Source organism: Ochotona princeps, chromosome 30, assembly GCF_030435755.1.
Source record: "Ochotona princeps isolate mOchPri1 chromosome 30, mOchPri1.hap1, whole genome shotgun sequence".
Taxonomy (NCBI): Eukaryota; Metazoa; Chordata; class Mammalia; order Lagomorpha; family Ochotonidae; genus Ochotona; species Ochotona princeps.
Window position 1 is genome coordinate 12,100,426 of NC_080861.1, and position 25,120 is coordinate 12,125,545.

The 25,120-nt window shown below is 42.9% G+C and overlaps 1 protein-coding gene and 1 pseudogene across 1 annotated transcript in view; both read right to left on the reverse strand.

Moving 5' to 3' along the window:
• Positions 1-8,170: 8,170 nt before the first annotated feature.
• Positions 8,171-9,028, reverse strand: LOC101520670 (large ribosomal subunit protein uL13m-like; annotated as a pseudogene).
• A 3,298-nt stretch (positions 9,029-12,326) lies between these two features.
• Positions 12,327-25,120, reverse strand: part of NGLY1 (N-glycanase 1) — a 35,776-nt gene continuing 22,982 nt past the window's right edge. The window contains exons 10-13 of the mRNA XM_058657029.1: positions 24,250-24,414; positions 19,354-19,539; positions 13,306-13,483; positions 12,327-12,951 (exon numbers count right to left, since the gene is read on the reverse strand). Of these exons, the coding sequence (XP_058513012.1) occupies positions 12,776-12,951; positions 13,306-13,483; positions 19,354-19,539; positions 24,250-24,414 (705 nt within the window). The 3' untranslated portion in view covers positions 12,327-12,775. The remainder of the gene's footprint in view (positions 12,952-13,305; positions 13,484-19,353; positions 19,540-24,249; positions 24,415-25,120) is intronic.

Here is a 25,120-nt window from a genome sequence, read left to right on the forward strand (position 1 = left end):
GGTGCCAATTTTGCAGTTTTTCCCTAATCTATGTTTTCCACAAACTTTTTAAAAAAATTTACTTTATTTTATTTTATTTTTATTGGAAAGTCAAGATATACAGAGAGGAGAGACAGAGAGGAAGATCTTCCATCCATTGATTCACTCGCCAAGTAGCCCCAACAGCTAGAACTGCGCCAATCCAAAGCTAGGAGTCAGAAGCCTCCTCTGGGTCTCCCACACAGTTGCAGAGTTCCAAGGCTGTGGGCCATCCTCCACTGCCTTCCCAGGACACAAGCAGGAAGCTGGATGGGAAGTGGGGCTGTCGGGCTTTGAACCAGTGCCCATATGAGATCCTGGTACTTGCACGGCAAGGACCTTAGCCACTAGGCCACTGCGCTGTACCCAGTTTTCCATAAACTTTTAGAGATTCCTCATGTGCATGGATTTCAAAAATCTTTGCACCTATATCAACATCATTTAATTACATTTCCATAATCTTTTTGAAATACCTTCATATATTCAATTGACAATAATCTTAAGAATTGGATATTAAACACAATTATCAAAATGAAGAACACACCCAATAGGAGAAATGTGTACACAATTTTATAAGTAACATCACTTGCTAAATATGCAAATGTGCATAAACAAAATTTATAAAGGAAACAAAAATGGCTAGTGAACTATGAAAGTTATTTATAAACTCACAGGGAAATGAAAGTGAAAGCTCAAACTGATGTATCTCATTGTTTAGAATGGCAAAAAGACTACTACTACTTTAGCCATCCAGTGCTATATACACAAATCACTCCCACACATCTCTAACAACCACTTACTGTCGCTCAATTTCTCTACATCCATTAGGGATTCCATCATGGTTTGGCTGGGCAATTCTGAATTGGGATGCCACAGTCCTTGAAGGCTTGACTGGGACTAGACGTGCCACTTGCACTCCTGGCAGGTTGATGCCGGCACTGGATGGCCTGGGTTCCTTTCCCGGGAACCGCTGGACTATCCGCTTGGCAGGGCACTAGGCTTCTTCCAGGGTGAGTAGTCTAAGAGGGCCAAAGCGTTCTGGAATTCCATCTCAAAAATAGCACATGATCATGCTCCCCACATTTCTGTCTGATACGGGGGCAGCTTGGATTTACTGTTGGAAGGGCAAAACAAAGGCACCAAAGCTCGAGGGCCACAGTCATCGGGGTCGGCTGTCACAGCTGTGATTTTAATCCTTGCAGCAATGGAGCGCACAGGCATGCACCTTCATACAGTATTGCCAAGTGTGTAAATTGGTATACTTCATTAACAGAGTGATTTGACAGGCAAGAGGATTTAAAATGCACATATCTTTGCATATATTTTTATGCAAGAAATGCATAGAAGCAACTTACTGCTGCAGTGCTTACAGAAATGGAACAAAATAGGAAAGGGATCCCAAATATGTGAAATGAAATAATGGATGAATAAACGACAGGGCACCATGGAGCATTTAAAAAGAATGACTAAGAGTGGAGCAAAGTAAGACAGACCTTTAAGAGAAGACACAGAAAGAGAACAGACTTCCACATGAATATTGATTTTCCTGTATATGCGTGTATGTGTGCACACAAAACTCCACAGGAGCTCTCCGGATAGATGTTTGTGAACGGCCGGGCTGTTGCTTCACCAAGCTGCACAGAGTGCAGGAACTGCAGGCAGCCTTCCTGCTCTACGAAGCTATTTTGTTTGAATTTTTGACAAAAGCGGCTTTGATAACTGAAACATTTAAAAATGGTTGATAGATTTGAACAATCCAAAAGATCAAAAGAATACCAGCTTTAGTGGCTAGACTTCAAGATACCCACATCAGCTTCCCAGAGGCCCTTGACCTTAATATATGGATCTCTAGCTTACGTTACAATTATGTGGCGCTCAAAGTAAGTCTTCCTAAAGTTAAGAAAACAGAACAAGGTCTCAGCTGGAGTGCATCATCACGCGTGGTGCAGCAGAAGGGTGTCAGGTACCCAGGCACTTCCGTTCCATCCTCCGCCACAGGAGAACACAGCACACTACCTCCAGCCACCATCACCATCAGCAAATGAGACACTGAAAGGCTCAGAAGTGGCCGCTCTTATGGTAAAACCCATTCTAAATGGTTTACTTCATTCTAAATCTCAGACTAAAAGAAAGCATTGGTTTAGTCAATATAGACATAATTAAGTACTTGCTAAGCAGAATAAAACCAATTATGAGTTGTACTGGTTTACTTATTTCCCAATGACTATTTAAGGAAGACATGCTACCTGGATCAGAGCTATCAGCTAACAGGAATGTACTTATTCTTTTTGTTAAATAAAAACATGTTAACTTGTTATACTGGGTAAAAACAATGCCTTCAGAGAAGCTTAACTACAATGAGAAAAATACTGGCTCTAATATCAATAGCAGCACCTCCCCAACATAAACATGTTATTGAACCTTTATTCACGAGACATGTACTGAAACATCACACATGAAAGTCTGTGACCGAATAACCTTGCAATGTGATAAAACACGGGCTACACATGAATCTCGCCTACACAAGGGACCTGCTGCAACATTTAGCTTTCCTGAACCTGAGAGTTCCTTGGTGAAAAGTGAAAAGTGTGGTTTAGATGATCTCTATTTGCTATTTCACAAGCTCAGGATAAAATGCTCTGCAGCCCTCCCTTCAACAGAGGAACTTCTTTTCCTGACAAACTGATCAAAAAGCGTCACCGGTACTTCTTGTTCACCCCGAAAATGTGCTGTCTTGAAAAGAACTCCAGCACGCACACACACACACCCACACACAGCGCAGACTCACTGTGGAATCTATCATGATGGGATCTGACCTGAAACTGCATTATAAATCCTTTTAAATGGGGAAGAACAGCAGTGGAACACCTATTAATCAGAAGCATGAGTTAAGATCTCCATGGAGTTACTCCAGCAGGGCTCTCACATTCCTTCTTTAGCCACACGGACTATATTTTTTTCCTCCGTAAAGACTGATTTATTTGAAAGAGTTACAGGGATTTTCCATCTGCTGGTCCCTCCCTGTCCCCAGATGGCTGCAATGGCCAGTACTGAGCCGGGCTGAAGCCAAGAGTTTCATCTGGGTCTCCCACATGGGTGGCGGGAGCCCCAACACATGGGCTACTCCTCTGTGTTTTGTCTAGTTCATTAGCAGAGAGATGAATTGCAGTTAAGCAGCTGGGGCACAAATGGTACCCAAATGGGATACCAAGCATCGCAGGCAGTGGCCTAACTTGCCTGCTCCAATACTTGCAGGCAGGTACTGTGGCCTAGCCCAGCCAGGCATGCCACCTCAGCCCCAGCTTTTGCATGCACCAGAGGGTGGCAGGCAATGCTACTTAGCCTAGCCCAGCTCTCCTACTGGGGTGGGTGTCTTGACCTGGCCCAAACCGAGACCTGTTTCTCCCCTCTACACTACTCCATCTCAGTTTCTCACCTACCTGCAAGTGCAGAGGCTTGGTCTGTGGAACCCCCTAGAAGTCATTCCTTCCTTGGCAAATATTCCCTCTGCTACTCCAACATGTTTCCAGATGCCCTTCCCCGGGCAATCTGCTTGGCAGCTGTGGTAACATTCCCTGACCCAGCCAGCATTCCTCACCTTCCTCACATGCTGAAAAAAAATTGATAACTATGTCAGCATACTGGTATAGTCAACATAAATTCAGCATTAACCAGACCCAGAATGCCTGCCCTGTATTGGCAGCTTTGCTCCCAACCATGTAAGCCTTGCCTAGGTACAAGGCAACCTAGGCAGTGGCCTGTAGTTGGGACTATGCATTTTTAAATGAAAATATCCTACATAATTATTATATAAACTATGTCATCATAATGGTTTTTTAAAAAATTTTTATTTGAAAGGCAGAGTTATTGCGAGGAGGAGAGATGAGAGAGAAAGTGGGGAAGAATTTTCTATCCGTTGGTTCATTCCCCAGATAGCAGCAATGGTCAGAACCAGGAGTCTCCTTTGGGTCTCCCACATGGATGCAGAGGGTTAAGCACTTAAGCCATCCTCCACTGCTTTCCCAGGCTATAAGCAGGGAGCTGGATGGGAAATGGAGCAGCCAGGAGATGAACTGGCGCCCACGTGGGATGCTAACATCACGGATGGATGCTTAACCTGCGAGGCGATAGTGCCAGCACCCACAAGTACTATTTCATTGAAGGGTCTGTACTGCCAGCCTTCTCTGCTGAGTTACTTCTGCTTTGCCAGTTTGATGCCAGTTAGCTTTACACATGACTGAGAATTATATTCACCCATACTTTTTTATGCTAGTTCCAGATTTTTCTGTATGATAGAACATCTATTAATACTTACCAGAAACCATCAGATGTCCAGTTCTGATGCAGTGAGCTTAACAGGTGTGCAACCATCTTGTCTCTATGCCCGTTCAACTCTGTTGAAAACATCAGGACATTTGGGGGCTGGTACTGAGGCATGGTATGCCCAAATCTGTGGTGCCAGCATCCCATAACACCATCAGTTTGAGTCCTGGCTGTTTCACTTTCTGATCCAGTGCCCTGCTAGTGGCCTGGTAAAGCAACAGGGAGGATGGCCCAAGTCCTTGGGCCCTTTCACCCATGTGGGAGACCCACAAGATGCTCCTGCTTTCTATCTTTGGACTGGTCCAGCTCTGGACACTGCAGCCATGTGGGGAGTGAGCCAGCAGCATATGGAATACCTCTCTCTGTCAACCTGTCTTTCAATTAAACATACAACAAATCTTAAGAAAACACATCAGGGCATTTGAACTCTGATCATTTTTCTCCTTAAAAGTCACAGTGAAAATGAAAATGCATTCCTTTCTAAGACAAAGCACATTCAGTTGAAGTTCCCACACTTTCTTTTAAGGTCTTTGTATTCTTTTAAAGATCTGATTTATTTATTTGCAAGACAGATATACAGAATGAGGGAGAGGGGAATTGCTAATTTGCTGCAACAGCCAGAATTTGATCAAGCAGAAGCCAGGAGCCAGCTGTTTCATCCAAGTCTCCTACATAGGTGACCGGAGCCCAAGGACTTGGGCCATCCCTTGGCCGCCCTCCCACGTGCATTAGCAGGGAGCTGTTTCGAAGTGGAGCAGCTAGGACTCAAAACTGGGGTCCACATGGGGTGCTGGCATCACAAGCTGACGTTTTACCCGCTGAGTCACAATGCTACTCTATTATCATCTCTACAGAACTGCTTATAAGTCCCTGGGTTTTTAGGGCTGGTCTGCATAATCACCAAAATACTTACCCTGCTAACACCAGATACTACAAGACAAGTGAGTATCAAGTCTCTCTCGTTTGTAAATATTTGGTCACTGTGGGTTGCTGTGCTGCTATGGTTTACCTAAGAATTGTCCAGAGTTCCAAAACAGTTCGTAAACTTCAAGACATATTAATAACTTCAGATAGGTGACAGACTCCTTCTGAAACACGTCTTTTTAGCACCAAAGTGGTTCTCAGAGGTTTGGAAACGAGGAGCAAAGGTACGAGCTTCACTTCAGGATCTTATTCTGCAATTGTAACACATGTAATGTTCTACTGATTATTTCCAGGAGGGGTGAAGAAGGTGCAGCCACACTAACTTCAACTGCTTTGGGGTGTAAAAAGAACGAAGGAACATTTTTCTCCCAGGGGTCTGGTGGACATTTTTGGCGAAGTGAACACAACAAGAGCTCTGCGGCAGGGGAGGCGAGAAGAGACACTGTGGCAGCCAGCAGCGCAGGGCAACCAGCAGCGCAGCGCGCCCAGCTGCCAGCCGCCATCCCACCACATCAAGAATGTGAGAAACTGCTTCGCATCCCACAGAACCCATACTGGAGGTTTAGGTAAAAGGTAATTCCAGACACGTGCTGGCTCTTTCCTCAGACCGAGGAGCTGACTGGGGTTTGAGTGACTCCCAGGGCTGGAGCAGGGAAGCCCCCTTGTTGCCTTCCTCTCGCCTACAGAGCACCTACTCGGCAGCAGCAGGTCAGGGCTGAAGGAGCAGACGCCAACTTCTTAGAAGTAAAAGGAGTCTTAGGAGGCTGCTGTCACCACTGATGTTGCCTCAAGAAGAAACTTCCCGACCTTTCAGCTTTCAGTCTGGCCTGGAGCGCTCATGGGGTCCAGGACTCCCACGTATCAGTGGAGGGGGAGCACCAGCAGGAAGCAGGAGCCATCTGGATAACGTGAGCGCAAGCAGCCACGCAGGTAGGGCTTTTCATGGGAGGAAGAAATGTGCCCAGTCTGTCTAGCTTCTGGAGGGCTGGCAAGGGGGTAGGGTGCCCACCGAAGCCTGTGAGGCACTCCCTTCCCTATACAATCACAGGTGAACTCCTTAAACTGCCAAGCTGGGACTCAGGCAGCAGGCTCTGGGACCACCCTGGCTCTCTGTGGACGGAGCAGGCTCCCAGCGCTCAGGGCATCGCAGACTCCCTGTGCCCTCTGTGGACGGCTGCGACTGCAGGACAGTGCGTGGGGAGGATCACCGCAGAGGGTTCTGTCCTCACACTGAGGCGGCACAGGTCCTGCGTGTGGGTCATCTGTGTCTATGGATGGACTGTGTGATCGCCGTTGGGTCCCCCCAGGCATACTGATCACCTTGGCGGAGAGGAGGTGTGAGGCAGGGATCCTGTTTCCCAGAGACCTCTCACAGCCAACCTAGGAGTCACCCCGGACTCAGGTACCACCGGTGCCCCCTAGTGTCCCCAGGCCCCTCCCGGTACACACCTCTGAATATCCACTGAAGTAGCAGACATTCCACTAAGCCAGAGATACAGGACAAACTCCATAAAGATAGCAAACCAACAACAGGCGGGGCGAGTTCCATAAAGCCTAAAAACAAATGTGGAAAAATGAGAAATCTCTACAAGGAAGACGAAAGACTAAAGGAACACAATGACACTTCTAAATCAGTATGCAGTGATGAAATGATTGATGAAATGTCTGAAAAGGAATTCCAAAACACTCATCAATCGCTTCATCTTTATGAAGTACTACCAATAGGTATATGCCAACAAACTGGAAAATCCAGAAAAACACATTTCTGGACACACACAAACTATTAGGGGACAATGTATTAGGGGACTGCCGCTTGCTATTGAGATATAAATGCCTCAAACCCCATCCCTGATGCATATGTGACGTCTCTTTAAAAGTCTGATGTTGTTAATAAACTTCGGTTATCCGACCATCACAGTAGTCCACGTGTGTATGATTATGGGCTCCGTGTACTAAGTCCATTGCTGCAGGACAGTGAAAAGGGGTGGACTAGTATAGGTTGTGGCAACACCAGAGCATCTGTGAGGCAGAATATGGGTAAGGCCTAGGAGGGGTTCACAGGATCTCCCAGACTGGGATGGTGCACCTGCCAGGGCCCAGGAAGGCTGGGTCTGAGGGCAAGCCAAGTTGAGCTGCAGCACCCACCAGGGCCTCAAGCTGGGTCAGGTATGTAAGAGCTGGGTCTGGGGCAGACTGGGTTGGGCCATTGCTCCTGATGGTGTGCGTGAGAGCTGGATCTATGGTGTGGCCTGGTAAAAGGGTCATTCTGAGTGGGCCTCTGTATCCACCAGTACATGTGAGAGCAGGGGCTGAAGGTGGGCTGGGCTGGATTAGATTGCTCTACCACTGGCACTTATGGGAACTGGGGCTAGAGGCTGACCTGGTAGGGGTTCTGGAGGGACCCCACAACTAGACCAACGAACCTACAAACACATATCGAGTTAGGTCTGGTGTTTTTCTGGACCAGGCTACAGCACCTGAGAAGCACAAGAACCGGGAACGGGGGTGGACCAGGTAGGGTGGCTTGGCCTTGAGCAGGCCCCGTGAATCATCTGAGTCCCTGATCTCCTCGAACATTCCATGGACATGTGGTCTGACCACAGAGCACATGTTGTGCACCTGGGCTACCCTCATTGCTGACTCCAGAGAAAAGATCAAGAAACATACCCAGATACACAGAAAAGACAGGACAGCTGGTCTCTGATACAACAGGAGATCTTAACACTCTCCAAAGGGTGACAGGAAGAGCAGGCAGCACGGGACCGCAGGCTGAGTTTTTTTTCCCCAAGAAAGAAAAATTTTCAATCATTTGAAATAGTCAAACAAGATTATATAATAAAATAATTTTCATCAAGCTATGTATTTTATTGCAATTTAAAAGGAGTATCCCTCCCTGACCTTTCCTTCAGTGGTCAGTATGTGCAGTTAACGCAGAGCTGGAGAAACTGCTTTGTCCTGTCCCACAGTGAGAGGAACTCCTTAGAAGTTTCAGTTGCCTCAATGCTACTTTCTGCACTTTGCACTCCACTAACGCTGAGTCTTCAGGTGGAGACCACATTCTTGGGAGAGCCTCTTTTGCGTATATTCATTGAGACGTCTTACGTACTTTGCGTGGTTGAGGAAGTTCTTCCACTAAATTCTTTAAAATGTCTTCTGGAATACTTTCACCTGGGAAAAGATGTAGTTGTTGCACCATTGTTCTTCTGTGAAGGGTTATGGCAGCATGCCATAAATAGCCATACAATTGCCGCTGGATCCTCCTGGTGAAGTTCAGCAGCTGTAACTTGTTTAAATCCACCTGGGTAACCAGTAATGTGAGGCGTATACTTTCTGCTTCCATTTGTTTCTAGAATATGCAATGTGTCTTGTGTTCATTATGACAACACGATCGCCAATCACGCAGTTGATGGCATACAGGTTTTGTGGAGCCCTTGGAGTTTCATCGACGCCAGGGCAGTGAGTCTTCCAGGAGGCTGCATTTTCCCATCTAAGAGACACCACATTCGGGCAGAGTGGCCCACTGCTGGGACGCCTTGAAGGAACTCAGCATGCTGCCCAAACGGCCCGGTCCTCTCACCCTGGAGCAAAGCCTGGTCACACGAGGCCAAGTTCTAAGGGAAGCACCCAGGCTGCTGGACACTCTGAGATGGACAACTAACATACCTTAGACCTTCTAGAGAGGGACAGTGAAGAGCGCCTGCGATGACAGAGGGAATATGTCACTTCTTAAATGTTAGAAACAAAAACGCACCAAAACAGCAGGACTACCGAGACCATTAATTTGGTTTTAGTATGACAGTAAAACCAGGTTTATTGAAATCTGCTCCCGGGAGAGGTTCTTCGGCCCACAAGGTCCTTGGACCACGGAAGTCACACCTGCGCTGAGTGACCTCAATGGCCAGTGCTGCGCCAATCCAAAGCCAGCAGCCAAGAACTTCCTCCAGGTCTCCTACACAGGTGCAGGGTCCCAAGGCTTTTGGGCCGTCCTCATCTGCCTTCCCAGGCCACAAGCAGGGAGCTGGATGGGAAGTGGGGCCGCTGGGATTAGAACTGGCGCCACTATGGGATACTGGCATGTTCAAGGGGACGACTTTAGCCACTAGGCCACCGCACGGGGCCCTGAGTTGTGCATTTCTTACGTCGTGGTGCTGACAGCGCTTGATGTGAAGGTATGTGTTGTCTTCTGATTGGTCGGTTCCGCTTAAATGAGTCTGGAACAGCTATTCTCGGAGGGAACGTTTGGCGCCACCTAGCGGCTTCTTTCTGCCTGCCCCCGGCCCTCTGTGCTAACATGCCATGAATGACCACTTGAGTACCACTTCTAGGACATCCTTCTCTCTGCCTCTCTACCTCCCAGGTCCCTGAGGTGGTGCGTTCTCGACACTGATGCAGCCCGACAATAAGGAGAGGCCCTCTCACTGCCCCCCTTCCCTCCCTAACTCTCCCCATCCCTCTCTGCCAGAGGCTGACGTGGATCTGCAATCCCCATTCCCTCATCCCTGTAAAGATCATTAAAAAAGGTTATTGGTTAAAATAAAAATTTTTTTTAATTCTTTGAAAAAAATTTGAGCATGAATGAGAAAGATTTCTTCAACGAAGCTTACAAAACATAAAAGGAAACAATGATCTTCCATGTTTGTGGACTGGAAGGTTCAATATCATCAAACTGTCCATAGTACCCAAAGCAATTTACATATTCAGTGTGATCCCAATCAAAACACCAGCAGCATTCTTCTCAGATCTAGAAAAAGTGATCTTAAAAGTTCACAAGGGGCCCGGCGGCGTGGCCTAGCGGCTGAAGTCCTCGCCTTGAAGGCCCCGGGATCCCATGTGGGCGCCGGTTCTAATCCCGGCAGCTCCACTTCCCATCCAGCTCCCTGCTTGTGGCCTGGGAAAGCAGTGGAGGACGGCCCAATGCATTGGGACCCTGCACCCGTGTGGGAGACCCGGAAGAGGTTCCTGGTTCCCGGCTTCGGATCGGCGCGCACCAGCCCGTTGCGGCTCACTTGGGGAGTGAAACATCGGATGGAAGATCTTCCTCTCTGTCTCTCCTCCTCTCTGTATATCTGACTTTGTAATAAATAAATAAATCTTTTTAAAAAAAAAAGTTCACAAGGAAGCATGAGAGACTTCAAGCAGAAAAGCACACTTAAAATGACAGAAACAAATGACAAGGCCAGAGGCATCATAACAGATTTCAAGATCTACCACAGGATAGTTACAATCAAAATAGGCTGGTGCTGGCACAAAAACAGATAGATAGACCAGTGGAACAGAACAGAAGTTCGAGAAATTAATCCACAGAGCTACAGTCAGTTAATCCTCAACAAACGAGCTAAAATCAGTCCCTAGAGAAAGGATCACCACTTCATCAAGTGAAAATGAAATCTATGCAAGCAGAAGTATGAATCAAGATCCCCTACCTTACATCTGAAGGAAAATCAACTCACAGTGGATCAGAGATCTAAATCGACGACCCAACCATCGAATTACTAGATGAAAACATAGTACAAATTTGCAAGACATTGGCTTTAGGCAAAGACTTCTTGAAGAAGATTCTGGAGGCAGAGGCCATCAAGCTGGAAAGGTGCTGTACTGCAAAGGACAACGAGAAAGGAAGCCCGACAGCATGGGAGAATATTTGCAAACCATGCAACTGATAAAGGATTACTATGCAGAACCTATAAAGAGCTCCGGAAACTCAACAACAAAGTGAATAATCAGTCAAGACATGTGCAAGGGACAAGAATAAGCATTTCTCAAAGGATAAAGTTAAGATGGCGGACATAGGAAAAAATGCTCAGATCAGTAGCCATCAAGGGAATGCAAACAGAACCATAATGAGGTTTTGCTTCACCCCGGTCAGAATGTCTCAACTCAAAAACAGGTGCCAGGGCCTGGCGGCATGGCCTAGCGGCTAAAGTCCTCGCCTTGAACGCCCCGGGATCCCATATGGGCGCCGGTTCTTATCCCGGCAGCTCCATTTCCCATCCAGCTCCCTGCTTGTGGCCTGGGAAAGCAGCCGAGGATGGCCCAAAGCTTTGGGACCCTGCACCCACGTGGGAGACCCAGAAGAGGTTCCTTGTTCCCGGCTTCGGATCGGCGCGCACCGGCCCGTTGCGGCTCACTTGGGGAGTGAGTCATCGGACGGAAGATCTTCCTCTCTGTCTCTCCTCCTCTCTGTATATCCAGCTTTCCAATAATAAAATCCTAAAAAAAAAAAACAGGTGCCAGTGAGGATGCGAGCAAAAAGGCACCCTAACCCACTGTTCGTGACAGTATCAACTTGAGCGATTCTCTCTTTTTTTTTTTTTTTTGATGGGGGCTTAAATTTGTGATTAGAAAATAAACTAAAAGAATGCTAATTGAAAAAATTAACAGAAAAAATAAGAAAGGAAAGAAGAGAGAGGGTAGAAACGCAGGTAGGAGGGAGGGGGGAATCATTATTATTATACTCTTAAATTTGTAAATATTAAATACATGAAACTCGCTTACCTTTTGTAAATAAAAAATTGATTATAATACTTTTAAAAATTTTACTGTGCTGAAGATTATTAGAAACTCCAAGCAAATCTTTTTCCAGAACTCTTCACTGAACATGACAAAGGAATCTGAAGGCCTGGGGCTTTTCTTTCAGCGTTGCTTTTTTTTTTTGTACTGCTATTGCCCAAGACCTGCACATAAACGCTTAATAAATGTTCATGACACTCAGCTGGAGAGATTATATGGAACATGTACAAGTTCTTGATACAGTATATAAATACTGCATAATACATGGCTTTAAAGTGAAGAATATTTTATTCAGTGAGGTAGTTAAAATAGAACTCAAAGCTCAATCATACTCAAATATTCATATATCAATGGAATTTACAATTTACAATTCTGAATTTATGTTTTCATTACTTTTGTCTATTCAAGCATCTTTCCGTGGATAGCACATACTTACCAAAGATCTGTATGTGGCTAGCATAACCATTAAAAAGTTATAAGGGAAAATAATTCATTTTATTTCTTAAATGTCTACATATATACAGTGATAAAAATTTCATGCATTACATAACTTAAGAGATATTTTCACTTTTATTAAAAATTTAAAATCTCAGGAAAATATAATCCAACCATTAATGAAGAAGTTAATGGCTGCTCAGTAAACATGAGATTATTCTCATTAGGCCACGATTTTATCATAATCATGAATAGCATTTAATAATGCATACCACCAGTTTACTTTTACAATTGTACTTATAGTCGTTAAACTTCTTCTGAAGGCAAGAACACTTTATTTCAAATTACAGTCACATATGGAGGGTAGTTTTTAATTCAAGATTTCGTTATGGCCCACAGTATAAAGATATATTTTAATGAGGGTTACATGATAAATGGCCACACCAAAAATATATATGCTGGTGTAGAGTAGTAAATCGCCAACTCAGCATGCACTGAGCCAACACACTACTGCAGACCATGGTAAGTTCTTGATTATGCCAGCTCTTTTATAATATTCAGGTTCTTAAAGGTCATTGAATTTTATAATTATCTCCAAACAGTTTTCTTCATGGTCATTTGAGCTTTGTCTAAACAGCTGGGTATGTTGCCAAGCAACCTCACCATCTCCTCCAGTTAATTCTGCTTCCAAAATAACTTCAGTGGCATCAGAAAAATCATCATAGGAGTGAATATTTTTATCTGTTGGAAGGGAGAAAAATGAAGACTCAGTAATTTAAGGAGCTTAAAGAGAGAGCTTCGGAATATAGTCTACATGGTGTAGCTTGTAAGTTACAATCAACCTTAAAAAATATAATATTCTTCATGGAGAAAACATACCTTTGAAACTAAGAAATGATTTTTCTCCTTAACACTTGTATTTGAATTAAAAAATGAGCTTTACTATTATAATGTTTTAGGTTTTTCTTATTAATTTGTTTACAATGAATGAGTAACTTTTGGTTATGAAAGCATCAGAGCTAAGCTTAGATTAGCAAAAGTAGTCCTTAGAGTGGGAAACACACACCGTGACTGATTTTCCAGGCAAATGCTTACCGCCTGCCACGTCTACCTGCGTGGCATCAGACCGCAGTTTCCACTGCACTGATCCAGCATGGAAGGTTTCACTGCTTGTTTTGATGGAAATACTGTCTATTTTCAGGCCAACTGATCCACACTCAAACTTCCAGGAAATATATGCAGAAGATGATCCTTCCCTTCTTGCTAAATAGACCTACAAGGCAGAGGACGGGGAGAAAGGAGTCATCAGAAACAGCCAGTGCAGAAAAGAAACAGTGAAAACAGTGAAGTCTTCTGGTCCTATACAAGCAGTTAGGAAAAACTAGTTTTTCCCTATGGGAAAGAAAAAAAAAAAAGATTCTTGCTGAGGCCAGTGTTATGGCCCAGCAAGTTAAGCTGCAGGCTGTGCTGCTGGCATCTTACACGGCACCAGTTCAAGTCCTGGTTGCTCTCCTTCTGATGAGACCCCTGTGAATGAGCCCGGGAAGGCAGAGGAAAGCGGCTCAAGTCTGAGCCCATCCTCCATGTGGGAGAGCTGGCTGAAGTTCCAGGCTCGAGCCTGGCCCATCCCTGTTCTCTGCAGCCACCGGGCAGTGACCGCTAGATAGATCTGTCTCTCCCTCGCCCTCTAGAACTCTCAAACAAATCAATCTTCACCAACAACAAAGAGATTCTTGCTGCTAGCTTTTCTTTTTTAAATTTACTTACTTATTTTATTGAAAAAGCAGATTTACAGAGATGGAGAGACAGAGAGAAAGATATTTCATCTGCTGGTTCACTCCCCAAATGGCTGAAATGGCCAGAGCTCAGCCGATCCAAAGCCAGAAGCCAGGAGCTCTGCTGGGTCTCCCATGCGGGTGCAGGGTCCCAGGGATATGGGCCATCCTCCACTGCTCTCCCATGCCACATGCAGGAAACTAAGCGGAGCAGCTGGAATTTCAACCTGTGTCCACATGGAATGCTGGTGCTGGTAGACAAAGAATTAGCCAGTTGAGCCATTGTGCCAACCCCTCTTTCATTTCACAGCTAATTTTTCTGTAGCATACTTTGTTCTGGGAGAAAATGTTTTATTATTATTATTATTATTTTCGAAGATTTATTGGAAAGGCAAAGTTAGGGGAGAGAGAGAGAGAGAGAGAGAGAGAGAGAGAGAGAGAGAGAGAGAGATAGATCTTCCATCTGCTGCTTCACTCCCCAAATGGCTGCAATGGCCAGGGCGGAACCAGGCTGAAGCCAGGAGCTTCTTCCAAAACAGCTATGTGGACAGCAGAGGCCCAAGCACTTGGACCATTTTCCGCTGCTTTCCCAGGCACATTCTCAGGACTCTGGGTTGGAAGTGCAGCAGCTGGGACGTGAACCAGCACCCACATGGGGCCCACTACACCCCAACAGTGGTCCCAAAGTATTCTTTGAATGTTGCCGTCCTAATGTATGTAAGTAAATGACGGGTGCTAACCAAATGTTGGTAAATTGTGTTCCTTCACATTAACAAACTCAGTTATTTTAAAAACAACTTTATGATTAATCCTGCTGAAAGGGAGGAATACTTTCAAATGCAACAACTCATTTTTTCTCTGAAGTCTGCATTTCTAAACAAGCCTTCCTAGAGTGAACAGCCATAGCCTCTAAGCAAGGAAGTATCTTGGCTGTTGGCACCTGCCCTCTGAGGTGTATGTTCCCTGTTGCTTCATGAGGGTGCCTAGTGGACACCGGCTGAGGATTCCAGGGCTGCTGGGTGCTTCCTGTGACTCACTTCTCAGTTTCATCTATTCAGGAAGCTGGCACGAGAGCTGGCACGAAAGCTGGCACGCTCAGCCTCGATCATTCAGGGAGCTCCACTCACTTAGGCTTAGACCCCTAAGATCTGAGTCTTCAAACATTTATCCCATAAATGTCCAACTTCCCACAAACAAATCTGTGTATTTCTTTGAAGGAAGTCTTGAAAAAAAAAATCTGCTCCTCAGCTACACTGCATTCAGTACTACAGTTGAATGACTCATCAACTATGCATTTCTTGAAGTCTTTTAAAAATCCTCTCCTCAGTTACACTGTATTTGCTACTAAGGTTTGACTTTACACTTGTCTTTCTAAAGCAACTGCCTAACATTGCTCAGTTCTAACCATCATGATGAATGTTTTTGTATTTTAGATTTATTTATGTATTTATTTGAAAGACCAACAAAGAGAGAGAGAGACAGACAGACAGAAATCTATCTTCTGCCCTCTGATGTCTGCTACGGCCAGGATTGGGGCAGGAGCCTGGAAATCCATCCTGGCTGCTTTCTCATGTGGGTGGTTGCGGCCCAAGTATTTGGATCATCTTCTGGTTGCTTTCCCAGGCATACCAGCAGGAACCTGGATAGGAAGTGTAGGGGCCAGTAATGGGTACTGTCATATGGGATGCAGTATTACAAACAGCAACTTATTAACCCGTTGCACCCCAACACTGCCTTGATACAGGGTTTTCAAATCCTACTTTGTCATCTGCTAAGCCCCAAACGGACAGCAAAGACCTGGTTCTTGTATCAAGCCTAAACTCTAGCTTTCAAAGTCTTGCTGAATTCATCCCATCTTGCACTACCAATGTGCTCTTACATAAATCTAACTATTTCATGAGTATTCATATGTACTTGTCTACCTTGATTACATTATAAGCTATATTGGGAACACAGCTCTTATATTGAACATGAAAAATTGCACACAAATGTGTATAGTCAAGTTGATTCTTTCAGAAACATGGACTCTCAGTTGTTCAGGGGCAAACAGTTTAAAGTTTTTGTACAATACACCTGCAAAGGAAAGATCTTACTACAAGTACAGCTCCATATTGTAATCATTACTCAGTAAGCAAAACAGCACTCACTGCCGGCATTTTAGTCACTATTGGACAACCAACAGTTCTTTTTCTCTTAGGTTCAATAAACCTGTTAAAGTTGAGCCAAACGTTACCAGTTTGGCTGTTGGGAGAAAGGCAGAAAGAACCAGAAGACCTGAGAAAGGAATCTGAAGATAGAAATCGATATATTTTTTTCAATACATACTTTTATATCCATCTTATTTCAGAGTTCAGTTGATTCAATTATCCTCTAAAGTGTAGGCATAAAATATGATAGGTTAACTTTAAGTTCTAGCTTACTGTAAGAATTGCCTTAATTATACTGTGTGGGTCTGTGTCAGAGGTGTGGTTTCAACTATAATGAGAAGTTTCACAGAAACCGTTGAACATACATGAGGCAATTGTTTGTTTAAAGACTTGAGTTTTTCAGTCCAAAAGGCATCAGCTTTTAAGCCTTTTGAAAGTTGGGCCCAGCGTGGTGGCCTAGCGGCTAAAGTCCTCGCCTTGAACACCCCGGGATCCCATATGGGCGCCGGTTCTAATCCCGGCAGCTCCACTTCCCATCCAGCTCCCTGCTTGGGGCCTGGGAAAGCAGTCGAGGATGGCCCAATGCATTGGGACACTGCACCCGCGTGGGAGACCTGGAAGAGGTTCCAGGTTCCCGGCTTCGGATCGGCGCGCACTGGCCGTTGTGGCTCACTTGGGGAGTGAATCATCGTATGGAAGATCTTCCTCTCTGTCTCTCCTCCTCTCTGTATCTTTGACTTTGTAATAAAAATAGATAAATCTTAAAAAAAAAAACTGTTCAAAAGTGAAAATTATCTAAGAGTATCCAAGAGACACTCTTGAAAAAAAAAAAGGGTATCTGCGGTGCTCTCCATAGGTCCACAGTGGTAGAGAGCCAATCACACTGACATTCAACAATCTTTGCTACACACGTACAGATCAGGCTCGATACCAGGTGTGTGAATATTGACAGCACAAAAAACAAAATTAGGAATACCTGAGGAATATTTTAAATGCAGTGTGAGAAATTATAAATATATGTATAATTATATAAAATTATATATACAATTTATATAATGTACATTTATTCAACAGAGATATTTATCTATCTATATGTCTCTATCTATATCTCTGTTGAATAAATGTCTCTTCAATCCAGATGTTGCTGAATAATATCTGTTCAGCAGCAAAATCTACTGTTTTGGTGCTACTCAGGGGACACCCTCTGGAGGGGTAAGGACCTGGCCCAAGGGTCTGAGAGCAGGTTGTGTGAGATGTGCTGCAGAATCCCTACCTGGGGGCTGATGTGGAACCAGAAACACTAATTTGAAGAAACGTGTAAGGTTTAAGGATAATTATTATTTCTGCATTGTCACTCTTCAAGTATATTTCAGGACCTAATTTGTTTCTTGTCATTTGATACTAAGCTTTATAGCTAGCAATGATTCATTCAACTTTTCATAAATGATGCCTTTCATTAAAGTAGAGCTAAGCTATGCTTTTCTTGAATAGGAGTCTATTTTCTATTGTAATGGTCTTTACATCTCATTTACATTGTTTTAAATCCTTCTCACACAATACATCCTCTCTGGCCATGATGGTCTATTTTGAGATCTTACAGTATGCCATGTTTTCTGTGTATTTTTCCTGTTCTTCCTTGCCTGATGAGCACCTACTCATGCTTTAGTGTCCATCTCAAATGTCACCTGCTCTGTGGAGTTTTGCCGAACTCCCGCAGCCAGAGCCAATTACTGCCATCTTGATGTTTCCATGGCAATGTGTTGATATTCTTATTATAGCACTCTGCATTGAGGTTAGGATGGCTGTTTATGTTGGTTCCTGCCAGATTTTAAGAGCAGGAATCTTATCTTTGTCTTTTTATTCATGTAGCTGAGAACAATGCCTGGAACAAAAGGCACTTGATAAGTATCTATTGATGAACACATGACTATAGCAGACAAGCATGCCACAGAGCAGCCGTGTTTTGCAGCACAGCACATCTTCTGCAACATACTATTTTCTCTGATGATGCTGGTTAGAAAGAAATGCATCACTTTGGCTTGGCAAGGATAGACTAGTCCTCAGACAAATAAAATTTCTGTTTTCTGCTTGGGGAAACTATTAGGGTGTGGTCCTCCAAAAAGATACTCATTTTCTCTTATCAGCTCTGTACAAATATATACATCTTGAGATTTTACATTTCACCCTGTTCTATTATTTAAATATACTTCTGTAGCTAGAAGAAAATCCCCAAATTTACAATTTTAATAATTTTACATATTATACTCTTTAATATAAAGAGATTTCCACTTGACTTATTAGATAATGTAATTTTTAAAAATTGGATATTAAAGTGCTTAAGCATCAAGGTAAGCTTTGAAACAAACACTTCAAATTAAAAAAAAAATGCAGTGACTTTGTATATCTTGCAAATCACAATATCTAGAACAGTGACAGCATATATTAGATTCTCAGATACATCATTTTAACCTATCCAATGTATCTTTTTCCTTTATCCAGTGTACGATAAACGTGAACAATGTGCCCCACTCAAATATCTTGGTAAGCTAACTATACCAGCTCCCTATCAGTGAATTAACTCCTATGAAAACCCATCAACAGTATAATCAGATCTGGTGAGATCATGTGAGCGACTCGAGTTCACTGTAGTTGTATTTCTAAGGAGCAAGGCAGTTCAAAGCTTGGTATTGGTAGAGCAATAGAAGACTGTGTGATTCCATTTAAGGGAATGACTATGGCATTTATCTTCTATTTTTTATATTTATTTATTTCATGACACAGCGAAGAAGTAACCAGTGCTGCTGCTTAATAACTCACAATATGAAATGAAACTTGCTATATGGTTAGTTGTTTCCATTGTTCTCCCCAAGAGACTACTTTTAGTAGGCAAGCAATACACGTCTGTGAAGGAATTCTACAGCAATATACTTTACATATTTAAGCAAAGAAAAAAAATCCATAAGGGTTGGTCATACACCTGATGACTTTTTCCCATGAAGGAATGCAATTTAGCTGCTTTGATGAAAACAATTCTTGACACAAATGCAAGAATTTCCAGTGGAGCTTTGACTGCGTACTGGGCACATGATTTCCTTTTCCAGGATAAAGGGCTATGGATAACCTTAATATGTCAGCTTTCACATCACACACAACTGAAAAACGAAGCCAGTGTGTGTTTAACCATCAACAAAGGCTATAAACCATTTCATGCACTAACTTACCATGTGCCAGTCTGTTTCCACTTTTCTGAATATGGATTCCATTTTCCACACACCATTCTCCCATCCAGGAATAATCTGATTGTTATTGGAAACTCGGACGTAGCTATTTTTCACAATATTATAGCAAAGATGGAGCTGTTTGGAAATCTTCTCATTTTCAGAGGGGATGAACAGGGTTTCTTTTCTCTTAAAAAGAAGGAATAATTAATTTTTCAACATTATTGAAGATGCTAAAAAACAGAAATAATGACATACAATCATAAAAAGACTCCTCCATCCAATTGAAAAGCATGAGCTGGTGATACTGGGGAGCTTAGAAAAATATTTTATGGATTAAATGTAATGTGATTAGAACAAACGTGGGATGCTTGACTTCCGACTTTCAGTGTTGTAATTCTGCCTTTGTCCTGAATTCATTCATTGCACCTCATCTGCCCTACCATGACCTCTCGTTTGGACTACCTTTTCCCAAGGTGATACTCAGCTTCAGCTTCTCCCCTGCTCCTCAGAGTAACACACAAGTGACTTTTTCAATTTTGTTTGAATGTAAACCGGGATATGCCACTTTTTATTTACCTCACTCTACTGACATCTCGCTCTAGCAAGGTCCTATATCTGTCATCCTTCAGACTTCAGCCCAAAGTCATCACATCAGATTTCCCTTTGCTGATAACCTAAGGGAGGAGGTTGTCTAAGGCATATAACTTCAAAGTGTTCAAGCATGTGTGAGACTAAGAAAAAAAATTTGTAAGTCCACATTTGCTTTTAAGGATAAAGTAATCTGACTTTCTAAAACCACACAGTAAATCTAAAATGTGAAAAGATAGATTTATTTTTGTTTTCAAGTGCCACTAACACAAGACTGCTCCCTCTTGGACACGGTGGGAACATTCCTTGGGAGCAGGTGTGTGCCATGGAGGGCAGGCAGCTAGCCAGGCTGGTGACGACAGCAACTCCTCCTCCCATCTGTGACAAGCAAAATGTCTGTAGACATTGACATACATTCCCTGGAAGGCAAAATTATCCACTGTCGGAAGTTCACACTGATGTCTCACCGCAGTATTTACTAGTTGGCCAGAAAGCAGACAATGCTTTTTTAGTAAAAAAACAAAAACAAACAAACAAACAAACAAAAAAACCCCAAAGCCCCACTGAGTACCAAGTCTTAAAACATAAATTTTTTTAAAACCTTCAAATGTATAACAATGAATGAGCAGAATGTGAAACATCTGAGACAGGAACCTGTGTGTGTATACGTGTGAGTGTTTATATATATCCTTGTGAGGAATTTTAAAAGGAAACAGTCAATGTATAAATATGAGACTTTGCTGGTAGAACTTATGAATATTGCTGCCAGAAAGATGAAAAAAGTCATTATTTTTCGAAATTTCTCTTAAAATTATGAATTAAGACATAAGCATGTAACAATCCCCAATTCTTATCTTCTGTTTTTCATTAAGATATTTCAAGCACTGACAGAAAATCAAATGGAAGTAAAACTTCAAAGCACTACCTACTTCACAAAGGAAGCCCGAGCACCAAAGCCAAGAGGGAAAGTACATGATACTGAACGTCACATGCGCAAGTGAACAAACTAATCAGCAGAGATGAATTAGCATTTCATAAAAATGTTTTAAATCAACAAGTAAGTCAAACATTTTCTTTTTGGGAATAACATAACCAAGATTTTCTTACTTTTTCAGCTGATTGCAAGGTTTAGTTCTGAAATATTTTAGAATTAACATTTTTCTGTCAATTTAAAATTGTTTACTATCTTTGAGTGGCAGGGGTGAGCTAGTGATTCACGGGGAGAATTCTCGCCTGCTACGCAGGAGGCCTGGGTCTGGTTCCCACTGTTATTTGGGGCCTGTGTTGTGCTGTTGTGGATTGAGCCTCTGCCTGCAGTGCTGACATCCCATGTGGGTATGGGTTTGAGTCCCAGTTCTTCCATTTCCAATTCAGCACCTGTTAATGGCTAGGGAAAGCCGTAGAGGGTGGCCCAAGTCCTTGGACCTCCGCACCTACTTGGGAGACTCAGAAGAGGCTTCCAGATCCTGGCTTCAGATATGCCCAGCTTCCAGCTGCTGTGGTCATTTGGGGAGTGAACTAATGAATGGAAGACTTTCTCTTCCTCTCTCTCCTCTCCATGTATATCTGCCTTTTATATAAAAAACAAACTCCAAACTCTTAAAAAAAAAGAGATCTCCTCTTCACTGGTCATTCCACAAATGCCTACAACAGCTGTGGATGGGCGAGACTGAAGCCAAGAATCCAGCAGAAGGTCATCTGGATCCCCCACGTGGGTAGCAGAGACCAGTATTTCACCCATGCAGGAAACTGGAACTGAAGTGGAGCCACAGCGCAAGCCCAGACGACGTGGTGTCCCAGGGAGCAGAATGACCGAGGCACCAGCCTGTCTCTCCACTTACTTTTGGATATTGTTTAGTAACAGATTTTTTTTTTTTCACTCTCCCCATGACTGCAATGGCTGGAGCTGGACTGGTCCAAAGTCATGAGCTAGGAGCTTCATTATGTCTGTCATGTGGGTAAAGGCACCCAAGCACTTGGGCTACCTTCCTTCCCAGGGGTCTTAGTAGGGTTCTAGATAGGAATGGAGCAGCTGGGACTCAAACAAGTGCCCATATGGGATCCTAGCCTCACACGTGGCAGCTTTACTTGTGTGTCACAGTGCCCAACTCTACCTCCCCGAATTCGTATTTTTAAAGTTTAAAGAACTTACATGCCTTAATAGAGGAAGCACATCCACCCACAAAAAGAAATTAAAACCTAAATATCCATGCTTTCAACTGACAACAGCTGTGAATTAAATTAGCTCTATTTAATTGGCTTCATTTAGATTTACGCTTGTAATTTGCACTGCATAAGCAATGATTTCAACTATTTGTTGAATTTAGATCTTATAGTTCTATGGCTCAACCAACACTTCTAACTTCCAGCTACAAATGATGGAATAAATTAAAAAGCATACATAAAGTTTATTGATAAATCACTAGCTTTGGACACATTCCTTTTACTGGAAAAATAAGTGGTAACGATGGGAAAATCTAGCAAGAGTAGTTAGAATTATCCAATATCAAAAGTGAATGGAGTTACTTTCAATAATTTTTCATTAATGTCTTCCTAAATATGTCTATTAAACACTTCGCAGTGATTTTAGTCTAAGATCCCTCAAGGGAAAGGACAGGCTATTATACCGTCCTAATGTTCGTCACAGACCTTATCACACTGCTTGTCACCAGGTCCCTTACAGCTACAGAAATCACATTTCCAAGGGTTGGGGTTGTGGTGTAGCAAGTTAAGCTACCACCTGCGATGCTAGCATCCCACGTGGGTACTGGTTTGAGTCCTGACTGCTCGGCTTCTGATCCAGCTCCCTGCTAATGAACCTAGTGTAGCAGCAGAGGACCGCCCAAGTGCTTAGGCTTCTGCACCCGGGTAGAGGCCCCAGAAGAAGCTCCGAGCTCCCGGGTCTGGCCTGGCACAGTTTCTGGTTGTTGTAGCCATGTGGGGTGTGAACCAGTGGAATAGATACAGATTTGTCTGTCTCTCTCTCTCTGCCTTTCAAATAAATTTTAAAAACATTTAAAACTTAAATTTCCAGTGTTGTTAATGATTAGATATTGAGACATTAGTCAACTGATCATAGCTTTAAATAAGCTTGAGAAATATATTAGTAATAACAAACAACACCGGCAAACATTTCTTGCCGATACCAGATGCAAGCAAGTATATTCGAAGAAATAAACGCGTCGATCAGTTGAATTATCCAAATTCCTATTTTTCTCCATCATACTTTTTTTGTGGGTTCAAGTGCATGTTCATTTACTTACTAGGTACAGAACATACAAACACACATACATAACATTCAACAATTAACAGACACAGTAGATCTCAGCTTTAATCATTGGGGCAGAAGGAGGAGGGAACTGGGTGGTGTTCATATGCAAGAAAAAAACTAACAGGATGTTAAAAATACATTAAAATCTCATTTAAAAAGCCTTGAATACATATTTCAAAGAATAGGATATCCAAAAGATTAAAGAGAGGCACTCACCTTCATTAATCATGACCAAAGTGCACATGAAAATCACAAAACTACTATACACAACCTGGGCTGCTAAAATGAAAAAGAGACAACACCAAGAGAAGGCGAAAATGTAGAAAAGTTCCCAGGGCTGGTGAGAATGTAACTGGCATAGAAATGCGGAAATATATTGCTGAAAAGGTATAGATAAATATTGACAACAGCCCAACCTATAAGCAATCCAAACAGCTATAGGTAGGAAAATGGAGAAGTCACAGAACACTCACACAATGGAACATTAACACAGCCATGAGAACAGATACGCCACAAACACTGAACTATGATGCTTACACAGTACAAAAGACTTGATATACAAAATAGTGCCTACTCCGCGATTCCATTTATGTAAAGCACAGTACACAGACAAAAGTAGTGTTTGCAAAACGTTAGAAGCCAGGTTTTAGTTAGATTTAGGGGTGGGAGGCAGTGACTAGTGAGGAACTCATGCTCATTTCTGTGACACTCGTCAATAACTACTTCTACTTCTAGTTAGTAGTTACAGGTGGATAAATTTGAAAAATCCATGCTGTACACATAGAATCTGTATTAGTATTTTTAATGACACTGCATTAACAATTCAGATTAAAAAATTAAAAATTTCATTTTAAAGTATTCTGTTAACTGTTACATGGAATTACATCAATTATTTGTCGCCTTCAAATGTTTACATTTTTAATTCATTATACCCTGAAATTAGCTGAGGGTTATGGTTAACGCTCTTTTTTGGAAGCAAAGTATAGTATACAAAGCAAGACAGTGAAAAGATTATAATGCCAGAATAAATTAAATACCTCTAGACCCATTTCACCTCGGGCTACCCTCCAAGCGACTGACCCAGACACTCTTCCACCAAGTTCTCCAGGTTTAGGGGTCTTGGGAGATATAAATTCCACAAGTTCTACAATTATTCTATGGAGAAGTTCTTTTCTTCTGTTTTCTGATAAAGACACTTGCTTCTGTAAGCCACGTTTTTAAAAAGTTATAATTAGAGGATCTGAGAGGTTCATTTGTAAGCAATAACATATGTAAATATCCACATTTTAAGAGGTCTTAAAAGAAGTAATCAATCTTTTATACATGTATTATTGGGACACTTACAATCATTTTATAATTTTTATGCTGAGAAATCACTTAACAGCACCTATTTCCAACTCTTCATGACCCAAACTACATTAGATTTTAAATGGATAAAGTAAGTTCTTTTTCCGCCACACTGCACTAGCTTATGTCACATCAAATGTCCCACTGAGATAACTAAGGACACACACACACTCTCTCTTCAATGCGGACACAAAGCTACCAAAATGCTGCCAGAATCTAAAGAGTCAAGATCCCAAGGCAGCAATGAAACGAGCTGAAGGAACACCTGTACACTGTGCCCTACTTGCTTCGTGGCACGTACCAGCTGTCAACAGGCACGGGAGAGGGTGCAGGGAGCCAAGCACAGAGTGGTGACTAACGTGTAAAAAGGCAAACGGTCATTTTCAGCAGAAGCACACACAGTGCCTTCGGAAAAACACACTGAGTTCCAGAATCTTCTCAGGTGAGAGGCTCCAGCAGACAGTGCAGACCATCTGGATGGGATCTCCTTTCAGAAGAGTTCACTTCAGAATCAAGAGCCAATTTGGGACAGACTGAAACCTCACCTTGAACCTCAATCAT